General features: G+C 48.9%; 1 protein-coding gene across 2 annotated transcripts in view; it reads right to left on the bottom strand.

Moving 5' to 3' along the window:
* The window catches only part of LOC141124028 (uncharacterized), a 231564-nt gene that overhangs the window by 18628 nt on the left and 198896 nt on the right, over nt 1–14040 (bottom strand). For both annotated transcript variants that reach the window (XM_073612105.1, XM_073612104.1), the window contains one exon: nt 4218–4492. In XM_073612105.1, coding sequence (XP_073468206.1) covers nt 4218–4251 — 34 coding nt within the window. In that variant the 5' untranslated portion in view covers nt 4252–4492. The remainder of the gene's footprint in view (nt 1–4217; nt 4493–14040) is intronic.

The raw sequence follows: 14040 nt of genomic DNA, 5'->3' as shown, positions 1-14040 counted from the left end.
AGTGTCAGCTCCTGGGCTCAGCCATAGACTATAGTGGGGACATTAGAGTGTCAGCTCCTGGGCTCAGCCATAGACTATAGTGGGGACATTAGAGTGTCAGCTCCTGGGCTCAGCCATAGACTATAGTGGGGACATTAGAGTGTCAGCTCCTGGGCTCATCCATAGACTATAGTGGGGACATTAGAGTGTCAGCTCCCAGGCTCAGTCATAGACTATAGTGGGGACATTAGAGTGTCAGCTCCTGGGCCCAGTCATATACTATAGTGGGAACATTAGAGTGTCACCTCCTGGGCCCAGTCATAGACTATAGTGGGGACATTAGAGTGTCAGCTCCTGGGCTCAGCCATAGACTATAGTGGGGACATTAGAGTGTCAGCTCCTGGGCTCAGTCATAGACAATAGTGAGGACATTAGAGTGTCAGCTCCTGGGCTCAGCCATAGACTATAGTGAGGACATTAGAGTGTCAGCTCCTGGGCTCAGTCATATACTATAGTGGGAACACTAGAGTGTCAGCTCCTGGGCCCAGTCATAGACTATAGTGGGGACATTAGAGTGTCAGCTCCTGGGCTCAGTTATAGACTATAGTGGGGCCATTGGAGTGTCAGCTCCTGGGCTCAGTTATAGACTATAGTGGGGCCATTAGAGTGTCAGCTCCTGGGCTCAGCCATAGACTATAGTGGGTCCATTGGAGTGTCAGCTCCTGGGCCCAGTCATAGACTATAATGAGGACATTGGAGTGTCAGCTCCTGGGCTCAGTCATAGACTATAGTGGGGACATTGGAGTGTCAGCCCCTGGGCCCAGTCATAGACTATAATGGGGACATTAGAGTGTCAGCTCCCGGGCTCAGTCATAGACTATAATGGGGACATTGGAGTGTCAGCTCCTGGGCTCAGTCATATACTATAGTGGGGACATTAGAGTGTCAGCTCCTGTGCTCAGCCATAGACTATAGTGGGGACATTGGAGTGTCAGCTCCTGGGCCCAGTCATAGACTATAGTGGGGACGTGTCAGCTCCTGGGCCCAGTCATAGACTAGAGTGTCAGCTCCTGGGCTCAGCCATAGATTATAGAGGGGACATTAGAGTGTCAGCTCCTAGGCTCAGCCATAGATTATAGTGGGGACATTAGAGTGTCAGCTCCTGGGCTCAATCATAGACTATAGTGGGGACATTAGAGTGTCAGCTCCTGGGCTCAGTCATAGCCTATAGTGGGGACATTAGAGTGTCAGCTCCTGGGCTCAGTCATAGACTATAGTGGGGACATTAGAGTGTCAGCTCCTGGGTTCAGTCATAGACTATAGTGGGGACATTGGAGTGTCAGCTCCTGGGCTCAGTCATAGACTATAGTGGGGACATTGGAGTGTCAGCTCCTGGGCTCAATCATAGACTATAGTGGGTCCATTGGAGTGTCAGCTCCTGGGCTCAGTCATAGACTATAGTGGGGACATTGGAGTGTTAGCTCCTGGGCCCAGTCATAGACTATAGTGGGTCCATTGGAGTTTCAGCTCCTGGGCCCAGTCATAGACTATAGTGGGGACATTGGAGTGTTAGCTCCTGGGCCCAGTCATAGACTATAGTGGGTCCATTGGAGTGTCAGCTCCTGGGCTCAGTCATAGACTATAGTGGGGACATTGGAGTGTCAGCTCCTGGGCTCAATCATAGACTATAGTGGGTCCATTGGAGTGTCAGCTCCTGGGCTCAGTCATAGACTATAGTGGGGACATTGGAGTGTTAGCTCCTGGGCCCAGTCATAGACTATAGTGGGTCCATTGGAGTTTCAGCTCCTGGGCCCAGTCATAGACTATAGTGGGTCCATTGGAGTTTCAGCTCCTGGGCTCAATCATAGACTATAGTGGGGACATTAGAGTGTCAGCTCCTGGGCTCAGTCATAGACTATAGTGGGTCCATTGGAGTTTCAGCTCCTGGGCCCAGTCATAGACTATAGTGGGGACATTAGAGTGTCAGCTCCTGGGCTCAGTCATAGACTATAGTGGGTCCATTGGAGTTTCAGCTCCTGGGCTCAATCATAGACTATAGTGGGGTCATTGGAGTGTCAGCTCCTGGGCTCAGTCATAGACTATAGTGGGTCCATTGGAGTTTCAGCTCCTGGGCTCAATCATAGACTATAGTGGGGTCATTGGAGTGTTAGCTCCTGGGCCCAGTCATAGACTATAGTGGGTCCATTGGAGTTTCAGCTCCTGGGCTCAATCATAGACTATAGTGGGGTCATTGGAGTGTCAGCTCCTGGGCTCAGTCATAGACTATAGTGGGTCCATTGGAGTTTCAGCTCCTGGGCCCAGTCATAGACTATAGTGGGGACATTAGAGTGTCAGCTCCTGGGCTCAGCCATAGACAATAGTGAGGGCATTAGAGTGTCAGCTCCTGGGCCCAGTCATAGACTATAGTGGGGTCATTGGAGTTTCAGCTCCTGGGCTCAATCATAGACTATAGTGGGTCCATTGGAGTGTCAGCTCCTGGGCTCAGTCATAGACTATAGTGGGGCCATTGGAGTGTCAGCTCCTGGGCTCAGTCATAGACTATAGTGGGGACGTGTCAGCTCCTGGGCCCAGTCATAGACTATAGTGGGGACATTAGAGTGTCAGCTCCTGGGCTCAGTCAAAGACTATAGTGGGGACATTAGAGTGTCAGCTCCTGGGCTCAGTCATAGACTATAGTAGGGACATTAGAGTGTCAGCTCCTGGGCTCAGTCATAGACTATAGTGGGGACATTAGAGTGTCAGCTCCCGGGCTCAGCCATAGACTATAGAGGGGACATTGGAGTGTCAGCTCCTGGGCTCAGTCATAGACTGCAGTGGGGACATTAGAGTGTCAGCTCCTGGGCTCAGTCATAGACTATAGTGGGGACATTGGAGTGTCAGCTCCTGGGCTCAGCCAAAGACTATAGTGGGGACATTAGAGTGTCAGCTCCTGGGCTCATTCAAAGACTATAGTGGGGACATTAGAGTGTCAGCTCCTGGGATCAGCCATAGACTATAGTGGGGACATTAGAGTGTCAGCTCCCGGGCTCAGCCATAGACTATAGAGGGGACATTGGAGTGTCAGCTCCTGGGCTCAGTCATAGACTGCAGTGGGGACATTAGAGTGTCAGCTCCTGGGCTCAGTCATAGACTATAGTGGGGACATTGGAGTGTCAGCTCCTGGGCTCAGCCAAAGACTATAGTGGGGACATTAGAGTGTCAGCTCCTGGGCTCATTCAAAGACTATAGAGGGGACATTAGAGTGTCAGCTCCTGGGATCAGCCATAGACTATAGTGGGGACATTGGAGTGTCAGCTCCTGGGCTCAGTCATAGACTATAGTGGGGCCATTGGAGTGTAAGCTCCTGGGCTCAGTCATAGACTATAGTGGAGACATTGGAGTGTCAGCTCCTGGGCTCAGCCATAGACTATAGTGTGTACATTAGAGTGTCAGCTCCTGGGCCAAGTCATAGACTATAATGGGGACATCAGAGTGTCAGCTCCTGGGCCAAGTCATAGACTATAGTGGGGACATTAGAGTGTCAGCTCCCGGGCTCAGCCATAGACTATAGAGGGGACATTGGAGTGTCAGCTCCTGGGCTCAGTCATAGACTGCAGTGGGGACATTAGAGTGTCAGCTCCTGGGCCCAGTCATAGACTATAGTGGGGACATTAGAGTGTCAGCTCCTGGGCTCAGTCATAGACTATAGTGGGAACATTAGAGTGTCAGCTCCTGGGCTCAGTCATAGACTATAGTGGGAACATTAGAGTGTCAGCTCCTGGGCCCAGTCATAGACTATAGTGGGGACATTAGAGTGTCAGCTCCTGGGCTCAGTCATAGACTATAGTGGGAACATTAGAGTGTCAGCTCCTGGGCTCAGTCATAGACTATAGTGGGAACATTAGAGTGTCAGCTCCTGGGCCCAGTCATAGACTATAGTGGGGACATTTGAGTGTCAGCTCCTGGGCTCAGTCATAGACTATAGTGGGAACATTAGAGTGTCAGCTCCTGGGCTCAGTCATAGACTATAGTGGGAACATTAGAGTGTCAGCTCCTGGGCCCAGTCATAGACTATAGTGGGGACATTAGAGTGTCAGCTCCTGGGCTCAGTCATAGACTATAGTGGGAACATTAGAGTGTCAGCTCCTGGGCTCAGTCATAGACTATAGTGGGGACATTAGAGTGTCAGCTCCTGGGCTCAGTCATAGATTATAGTGGGGACATTGGAATGTTCTTACCTCCCTTGCGCCCGCTTTCCTTTTCTTTCCTCATTAGGTTTGTATTGCTCTCGCAGTGTCATGATGAATTGCACAGAACTCAGGAGATTGCGGAAGAAACTGAGACAGATTGAGACATTAGAACACCTTCCCCGGGAGCTGAGCCCCTGTGAGACCACCAAGGTACAGTATAAGGGGGTCTGGAGGGGATCCCTTCACACACATTGCTCAGGATTGGCTTCCCGATGTCTGGAGAAATGATGTTCAGCTGAGACCAAAGTACACGGGGAGATAAACTGCATGAAAAAGAGACGCAGGAGATCAGCAGCATTTATAGCAAAAACAGATGAAAAAAATAAATAAAACAGGACATTATAGAAAATAAAAATGGTGATGTTTTTTTAATGATATTTAGTGTTCGGGTTTTACATTTACTTTATAATCGTAGCTCTATACATTCCGCTCTCAGATATGCCACAGATTGATTTAATGATTGTACAGATTAGTTATGAGGCAGAGGAGCCCATAGTAACCAATCAGCTGTGATCACTGCAGCCTGTCAGTGCAATGTATGGGCTCAGCACTCACAGCTCTCACTCCCAGCTACAGGAATCACATTCCCACCATAGGGATTTGCAGAGTCATTAAACACTGAGAATCCCAGCGGAGTGATGTGTGTGTTCCAGGGGCAAGATACAGATGAGAGACCAATGTACAGTATCTGACAAAAGTAAGTACACCTCTCAGTGACATGTTTGTAAATCTTTTCTTCTGTCTTTTCATGTGACAACACTGAAGAAATGACACTTGTCTACAATGTAAAGTAGTGAGTGTACAGCTTGTATAACAGTGTAAATTTGCCGTCCCCTCAAAATAACTCAACACACAGCCATTAATGTCTAAACCGCTGGCAACAAAAGTCAGTACACCCCTAAGTGAAAATCTCCAAATTGGGCCCAATTAGCCATTTTCCCTCCCCGGTGTCATGTGACTCGTTAGTATTACAAGGTCTCAGGTGTGAACGGAGAGCAGGTGTGTTAAATTTGGCGTTATCGCTCTCACTCTCTCATACTGGTCACTGGAAGTACAACATGGCACCTCATGGCAAAGAACTCTCTGAGGATCTGAAAAAAAGAATTGTTGCTCTACATAAAGATGGCCTAGGCTATAAGAAGATTGCCAAGACCCTGAAACTGAGCTGCAGCACGGTGGCCAAGACCATACAGCGGTATAACAGGACAGGTTCCACTCAGAACAGGCCTCACCATGGTCCACCAAAGAAGTTGTGGTCACGTGCTCAGCGTCATATCCAGAGGTTGTCTTTGGGAAATAGACGTATGATTGCTGCCAGCATTGCTGCAGAGGTTGTAGGGGTGGGGGGTCAGCCTGTCAGTGCTCAGACCATACGCCGCACACTGCATCAAATTGGTCTGCATGGCTGTCATCCCAGAAGGAAGCCTCTTCTAAAGATGATGTACAAGAAAGTCCACAAACAGTTTTCTGAAGACAAGCAGACTAAGGACCAGGGCCGGACTGAGTATGAAAACCAGCCCTGGAAAAAATGTCATACCAGCCCCATAGCATTATTATACCAGCCCAACAGCATAACGTCATTATTTTCTTGTTCATAAAATGGAAAACCATGCATTTTAAAGCACATTTAAAGAGTGCATTATATATAGATAAGACACATATAAAAGCACATAGGGCTTTATATATAAATATACACTGCTGTGTGTTCGCTGCTTACACAGTGGTGTGTTAATAAATCAAATAAATCGCTTCCCTAACACTGACCCGCCTCTCAGCCAATCAGGTGCACTGGGTCTGGGTACCTGTCACCTGATTGGCTGAAGCGACAGGCGCTGTGATTGGATGCCTATCGCAGGGTGCGCGGAGCAACGCGCTGACCTGAGACAGGTAAGTGCCGAGCGGGGGGGGGGACACTGGCAGGATTTGATGGGCAAACTGGTGGCAATTGATGGGGCAAACTGGCGGCAAATGATGGTTACAGTGGCTGCGTTTGATGGGCACAGTGGCAGCATTTAATGGGCACAGTGGTGGCGCTTGATGGGCACAGTGGTGGCGCTTGATGGCACAGTGGCTGTGTTTAATGGGCACAGTGGCTGCAATTGACGGGTACAGTGGCTGCGTTTGATGGCACAGTGGTGGCAATTTATGGGTACAGTGGCTGCGTTTGATGGGCACAGTGGCTGTGTTTGATGGGCACAGTGGCTGCGTTTAATGGGCACAGTGGTGGCAATTTATAGGTACAGTGACTGCGTTTGATGGGCACAGTGGCTGTGTTTGATGGGCACAGTGGTGGCAATTTATGGGTACAGTGGCTGCGCTTGATGGGCACAGTGGCTGTGTTTGATGGGCACAGTGGCTGTGTTTGATGGGCACAGTGGCGGGAATTTATGGGCACAGTGGCTGCGTTTATTGGGTACAGTGGCTGTAATCGATGGGTACAACAGTTCTTGATGATAAAAGATAAAAATGAATATCCCTTGCCTGCATGTAACAATATTATGGACCTCATTGCCTGGTTTGGACACACTTGCTGCAGATTTTCCTTTAGTTACTGTCTCATAAAAGGTTGTCCCAGAACAGAAAGGGGAATCTCTTGAATACAGGCTTAGATCATCAAATTCTGATGATTGTGCTCTCCTAAATACTCCTGACCACCGCACATTGTAAGCAGCTGTGCTGTAAACTATATAGTCTTGACCACAGCAACGTCTACATTTCTTTTCTGACTGTCATAATTACTTAAAAAAAAAAATTGTAGTCAGAGTAAAAATAGTTCTTACTGGATATGAGAGAGAGAAGAGAGAGAGAGAGAGAGAAGAAGGAGAGAAGAGAGAGAGAGAGAGAGAGAGAGAGAGAGAGAGAAGAAGGAGAGAAGAGAGAGAGAGAGAGAGAGAAGAGAGAGAGAGAGAAGAGAGAGAGAGAGAAGAGAGAGAGAGAGAAGAGAGAGAGAGAGAGAGAGAGAGAAGAAGAAGAAGAAGAAGACACAGGCAGCCAGCCAGCCAAACTCCGAGGCAAAAGCGGCCTCAGCGGTACTAAATGCAGCCAGCCTACCGGGAAATATCCTGGTATCCCGGTAGGCCAGTCCGGCCCTGCTAAGGACATGGATTACTTGAACCATGTCCTGTGGTCTGATGAGACCAAGATAAACGTATTTGGTTCAGATGGTGACAAGCGTGTGTGGGGGCAACCAGGTGAGGAGGACAAAGACAAGTGTGTCTTGTCTACAGTCAAGCATGGTGGTGGGAGTGTCATGGTCTGGGGCTGCATGAGTGCTGCCGGCACTGGGGGGCTACAGATCATTGAGGGAACCATGAATGCCAACATGTACTGTGACATACTAAAGCAGAGCATGATCTCCTCCCTTCAGAGACTGGGCCGCAGGGCAGTATTCCAACATGATAACCACCCCAAACACACCTCCAAGACCACCACTGCCTTGCTAAAGAAGCTGAGGGTAAAGGTGATGGACTGGCCAAGCATGTCTCCAGACCTAAACCCTATTGATCATCTGTGGGACATCCTCAAACGGAAGGTGGAGGAGCGCAAGGTCTCTAACATCCACCAGCTCTGTGATGTCATCATGGAGGAGGGGAAGAGGACTCCAGTGACAACCTGTGAAGCTCTGGTGACCTCCATGCCCAAGAGGGTTAAGGCAGTGCTGGAAAATAATGGAGGCCACACAAAATATTGACACTTTGGGCCCCAATTTGGAGATTTTCACTTAGGGGTGTACTGACTTTTGTTGCCAGCGGTTTAGACATTAATGGCTGTGTGTTGAGTTATTTTGAGGGGACAGCAAATTTACACTGTTATACAAGCTGTACACTCACTACTTTACATTGTAGACAAGTGTCATTTCTTCAGTGTTGTCACATGAAAAGATAGAAGAAAAGATTTACACAAATGTGACTGAGGGGTGTACTTACTTCTGTGATATACAGTACAGCACACTGCAGCTGGTCCAAACTGACTATTTAACCGTTTGCGGACTGCCCACCATATATGAAGTGCGGCCGCTCTGTGCCAGATTTCATACCTAGTACAAGAACTCTGCTGAACTATCTGACATTGCTGTATCATTTTTGGTAAATGTCTTCTGCTTCCATATTTTTAAACTTCTATATTTCACGCTAGCTATATAAGAACCACACTGCATTAGCAACATTACTGGTGATTGATTCCCAACCCCATTTGGCTTGAGTGATGAAGAGAGGTAATAAGATTTACGACCCTAGCCTGTGTCTGGTCTGGTATTGGCCACCTCCTCTCCCATATTCAGGTGTCTCAAATCAGACCCAATAATGACCAATAGAGAAACGCATTCCTGCTCAGTCTCCCTGTAAATTTAAAGCAGTCTATGGGGTGGGGCAGACACCATGGCTCTTTCCTGAATGGCTCTGTCATGAGTGATGCGCAGTTTCTCCGCCACAGTTTACCTAAAGCTGGATGAAGATACAACAAGAACTTTGCTCCACTCTGCAAGACGGCAAGCAAACCAGCATCTGACATTTATTTTATATCAAGTCAGATTCCCACTCTGTCCACTAACATGCTCCTCCTTCTCTTCCTTCTCACATCGGTGTCTTCTATCCTCAAATTATCCTTACTCTACCCCTCCTCTCTACCCTGCAGCATGCACATATCACCCTCACTCCTACCCTCTCCCTACTACTGCACCCATCATCTCCTGCATTTGCTGCACCCACATGCTGGCATAAACACCAGGGCCACTAGACACGTGCGCTTATGCACATCCCACTCCCATCTTGCCTTCCTTGCCCTCCTCTTTCTCCTAGTCTCAGGTGACATTTCTCCCAATCCTGGTCCACCATTTTCCAACTGCAAGCCACATCTCCAATACCCCTCCCCCTCTGGCAACCACCGCAATCCACTCAGTTTAATTTCTATCCCCCTGCTTCCTCAAAGCAGCCCACCTATCTCATGTCCCCCTTGGAACGCCCGCTCTATCTGTAACAAGCTTACATCTGTACATGACCTCTTCATCACTCATGGCTTGAACATACTCGCCATAACGGAAACCTGGCTTCAAAATTTTGACTCAGCTTCTCCTGCTGCCCTCTCCCATGGTGGCCTCCATTGGACTCACTCCTCCAGACCCAACAGACAGAAAGGAGGTGGGGAGTTGTATTCCTTCTATCCCCACAAAGCACCTTCCAAGTCCTTCCTATCCCTCCCTCTCTATCCATCTCTTCTTTCGAGATGTATTGTATTCGTCTGTTTTCTCCCATTTCTCTGAGAATTGCAGCAATTTATAGGCCTCCAGGACCGGTATCGCACTTTATTGATGACTTTGCTGCCTGGCTACCCTACTTTCTCTCCTCTGAAATATCCACGATCATTCTTGGTGACTTCAACATTCCTGTCTATGTTAACAGCTCAACTACAGCTAAACTTCTCGACTTAACCTCATCTTTTGACCTAACCCAATGGACACATACTTCCACTCTCTCCAATGGTAATACCCTTGACCTTGTATTCTCCCATCTCTGCAATCTTGGCAACCTCACCAACACCCCCTTTCCTCTCTCTGATCACAACCTCATCAGTTTCACTGTATCCTTGCCTCCAACCACCCATCCCTCCAAGCAGCAAACAATTACTTGTAGGAACCTTCGTCACTTTAACCCTTCTCTTCTCTATTCTACTACTGACCACCTATATAACATAATCTCTCCCCTGTCCTGTCCTGTCCTGACCACCTCTGTCTACAACAGTTCACTCTCATCAACACAAGATGCACTTGCTCCTCTAACCACACGCAGAATCAGGCCCCGACTGTTACAACCCTGGCAAACTGACAACACTAGAAATCTCAAGAGACATTGCCGTGCTCTTGAATGACTGTGGTGTAAAACCAAATGTCTGCAAGACTTTACCCTATATAAATCTGCCCTTCTAAATCACAATTCCTACCTCCATGCTGCCAAACAAGCCTACTTTGTCTCTCTTATTAATACTTTGTCATCCTGTCCCCGTCGGCTCTTCTCAACCTTTAACTCTCTGCTTCGTCCCCCACCCCCCCTCTACCCACTAACTCACTCACTGCCCAAGAGATTGCCAATCACTTCAAAGACAAGATTGATGCAATTCGTGAGGACACCTCCACTGTGCGTACATCTTCCCACCCATCATACCTTGCCTAACACCACATTCAACACTCTCCTCTTTTGAACTACTACTGAAGAGGTTCCAAAACTTCTCAGATGCCCACCTAACCAATTGTCCCCTTGGATCCTGTTCCCTCGCAACTACTACGGTCACCCTCTTCTTCTATCCTATGCTCCCTCACCCACATCTTCAATCTCTCCCTCTCTAGTGGCATCTTCCCCTCCCCTCTAAAACATGTGCAGATCACTCCCATACTTAAAAAGCCCTCACTGGACCCCACCAACCTGAACAACTTAAGACCCATTTCATTGCTCCCATTCACCTCTAAACTTCTAGAACGCTTAGTCTACCACCGTCTTAGCTCCTACCTCAGTGAAAATAACCTTCTTGACCCCTTACAGTCTGGCTTTCGCTCGCAGCACTCTACGGAAACCGCCTTACTAAAACTCACTAACGATTTACTAACTGCTAAAACAAACAGCCAGTACTCCATACTCCTACTACTTGTCCTCTCTGCGGCCTTTGATACTGTTGACCACCCGCTCCTTCTCAATAAACTCCATTCCCTTGGCCTCCGAGATTCTGCTCTATCCTGGTTCTCTATCTATCACAGCGTTCCTTCAGTGTCACCTACAACTCTGTCTCCTCCTCTCCATTGCCCCTTTCTGTGGGGGTCCCCCAAGACTCTGTTCTTGGACCCCTTCTCTTCCCTATCTACACCTCCTACCCCGGTCACTTGATAACCGCCCACGGCTTCCAGTACCACTTATACGCCGATGACACCCAAATCTATCTGTCTACTCCTCACCTCACTCCTTCAGTCTCCTCTCCATTACTGACATATCAGCCTGGATGTCACACCACTTCCTTCAACTAAATCTCTCTAAAACTGAGCTATTAATATTCTCCCCCGCCCCCGCCCCCCACCATGAATTTTCCATCAAAATCACCAATGCAGCCATCAGTCCCTCCCCTCACATCAGGGTACTCGGTGTAATCCTAGACTCTGACTTGTCATTTCAGCCTCAAGTCCAATCATTGTCAAAAGTTTGTAGAATTCACCTTCATAACATCTCTAAAATTCACCCCTTTTTATCAAATGAAACCACCAAACTCCTCATTCACTCCCTCGTTATCTCTCGTCATGACTATTACAACTCCCTTCTCATTGGCTTACCTCTCCATAGACTCCTCCCCTCTTCAGTCTATCATGAATGCTGCTACCAGACTTATCTACCTTACCAATCGCTCAGCGTCTGCCAACCCTCTCCTCCAATCCCTACACTGGTCTCCATTCAGCGTCCGCCAACCCTCTCCTTCAATCCCTACACTGGTCTCCATTCAGTGTCCACCAACCCTCTCCTCTAATCCCTAAACTGGTCTCCATTCAGTGTCCGCCATCCCTCTCCTCCAATCCCTACACTGGTCTCCATTCAGTGTCTGCCAACCCTCTCCTCTAATCCCTACACTGGTCTCCATTCAGTGTCTGCCATCCCTCTCCTCCAATCCCTACACTGGTCTCCATTCAGTGTCTGCCAACCCTCTCCTCCAATCCCTACACTGGTCTCCATTCAGTGTCTGCCATCCCTCTCCTCCAATCCCTACACTGGTCTCCATTCAGTGTCTGCCATCCCTCTCCTCCAATCCCTACACTGGCTCCCAATCAGTGTCCACCAACCCTCTCCTCCAATCCCTACACTGGTCTCCATTCAGTGTCTGCCATCCCTCTCCTCCAATCCCTACACTGGTCTCCATTCAGTGTCTGCCAACCCTCTCCTCCAATCCTTACACTGGTCTCCATTCAGTGTCCGCCATCCCTCTCCTCCAATCCCTACACTGGTCTCCATTCAGTGTCTGCCAACCCTCTCCTCTAATCCCTACACTGGTCTCCATTCAGTGTCTGCCATCCCTCTCCTCCAATCCCTACACTGGTCTCCATTCAGTGTCTGCCAACCCTCTCCTCCAATCCCTACACTGGTCTCCATTCAGTGTCTGCCATCCCTCTCCTCCAATCCCTACACTGGTCTCCATTCAGTGTCTGCCATCCGTCTCCTCCAATCCCTACACTGGCTCCCAATCAGTGTCCACCAACCCTCTCCTCCAATCCCTACACTGGTCTCCATTCAGTGTCTGCCATCCCTCTCCTCCAATCCCTACACTGGTCTCCATTCAGTGTCTGTCAACCCTCTCCTCCAATCCTTACACTGGTCTCCATTCAGTGTCCGCCATCCCTCTCCTCCAAACCCTACACTGGTCTCCATTCAGTGTCTGCCAACCCTCTCCTCCAATCCCTACACTGGTCTCTATTCAGTGTCTGCCATCCCTCTCCTCAAATCCCTACACTGGTCTCTATTCAGTGTCTGTCATCCCTCTCCTCTAATCCCTACACTGGTCTCAATTCAGTGCCTGCCAACCCTCTTCTAAAATCCCTACACTGGTCTCCATTCAGTGTCTGCCAACCCTCTCCTCTAATCCCTACACTGGCTCCCAATCACTGTCCGTCCACCCTCTCCTCCAATCCCTACACTGGCTCCCAATCAGTGTCCACCACCCCTCTCCTCCAATCCCTACACTGGTCTCCATTCATTGCCTGCCAACCCTCTCCTCCAATCCCTACACTGGTCTCCAATCAGTGTCCACCAACCCTCTCCTTCAATCCCTACACTGGTCTCCATTCAGTGTCTGCCAACCCTCGCCTCCAATCCCTACACTGGTCTCCATTCAGTGTCTGCCAACCCTCTCCTCCAATCCCTACACTGGCTCCCAATCAGTGTCTACCACCCCTCTCCTCCAATCCCTACACTGGTCTACATTCAGTGTCCACCATCCCTCTCCTCCAATCCCTACACTGGTCTCCATTCAGTGTCCACCATCCCTCTCCTCCAATCCCTACACTGGCTCCCATTCAGTGTCCGCCAACCCTCTCCTCCAATCCCTACACTGGTCTCCATTCAGTGTCTGACAACCCTCTCCTCCAATCCCTACACTGGCTCCCAATCAGTGTCCACCACCCCTCTCCTCCAATCCCTACACTGGTCTCCATTCAGTGTCCACCATCCCTCTCCTCCAATCCCTACACTGGCTCCCATTCAGTGTCCGCCAACCCTCTCCTCCAATCCCTACACTGGTCTCCATTCAGTTTCTACCAACCCTTTCCTCCAATCCCTACACTGGCTCCCAATCACCCAGCCAATTAAATTCTAAATCCTAACCACAACACACAAAGCCCTTCACAACTCTGTCCTGAGCTACATCACCAATCTTGTCTCCAAATATCACCCAGAGCCTCTCCCATCCTCTGGAACTCGCTACCTCCATCTATCCGGCTATCCCCTACTCTTCTACCTTCAGACGATCCCTGAAAACTCATCTCTTCAGGGAAGCCGATCACATCTCCCACTAATCTTCTACCACTTCCATCAGCTCATCCCCCACAGTTACAACCTTTTGTACCACCTGCCCCACCCTATTAGATTGTAAGCTCTTCTGAGCAGGGCCCTCCTAATCCTCTTGTATTTTATTGTATTATAACTGTATTGTCTCCCTTTTATATTGTAAAGTGCTGTGTAAACTGTTGGCGCTATATAAATCCTGTATAATAATAATAATAGTAAACATGAAAATAGAGAGGGGGATCTCATTAACAGGGGGCACAAACAGTAATAAAAACTGACCGGGGTTC

The sequence above is a fragment of the Aquarana catesbeiana genome, unplaced genomic scaffold (assembly GCF_042186555.1).
Source record: "Aquarana catesbeiana isolate 2022-GZ unplaced genomic scaffold, ASM4218655v1 unanchor96, whole genome shotgun sequence".
Taxonomy (NCBI): Eukaryota; Metazoa; Chordata; class Amphibia; order Anura; family Ranidae; genus Aquarana; species Aquarana catesbeiana.
This window is presented reverse-complemented; position numbering and strand designations above follow the sequence as displayed.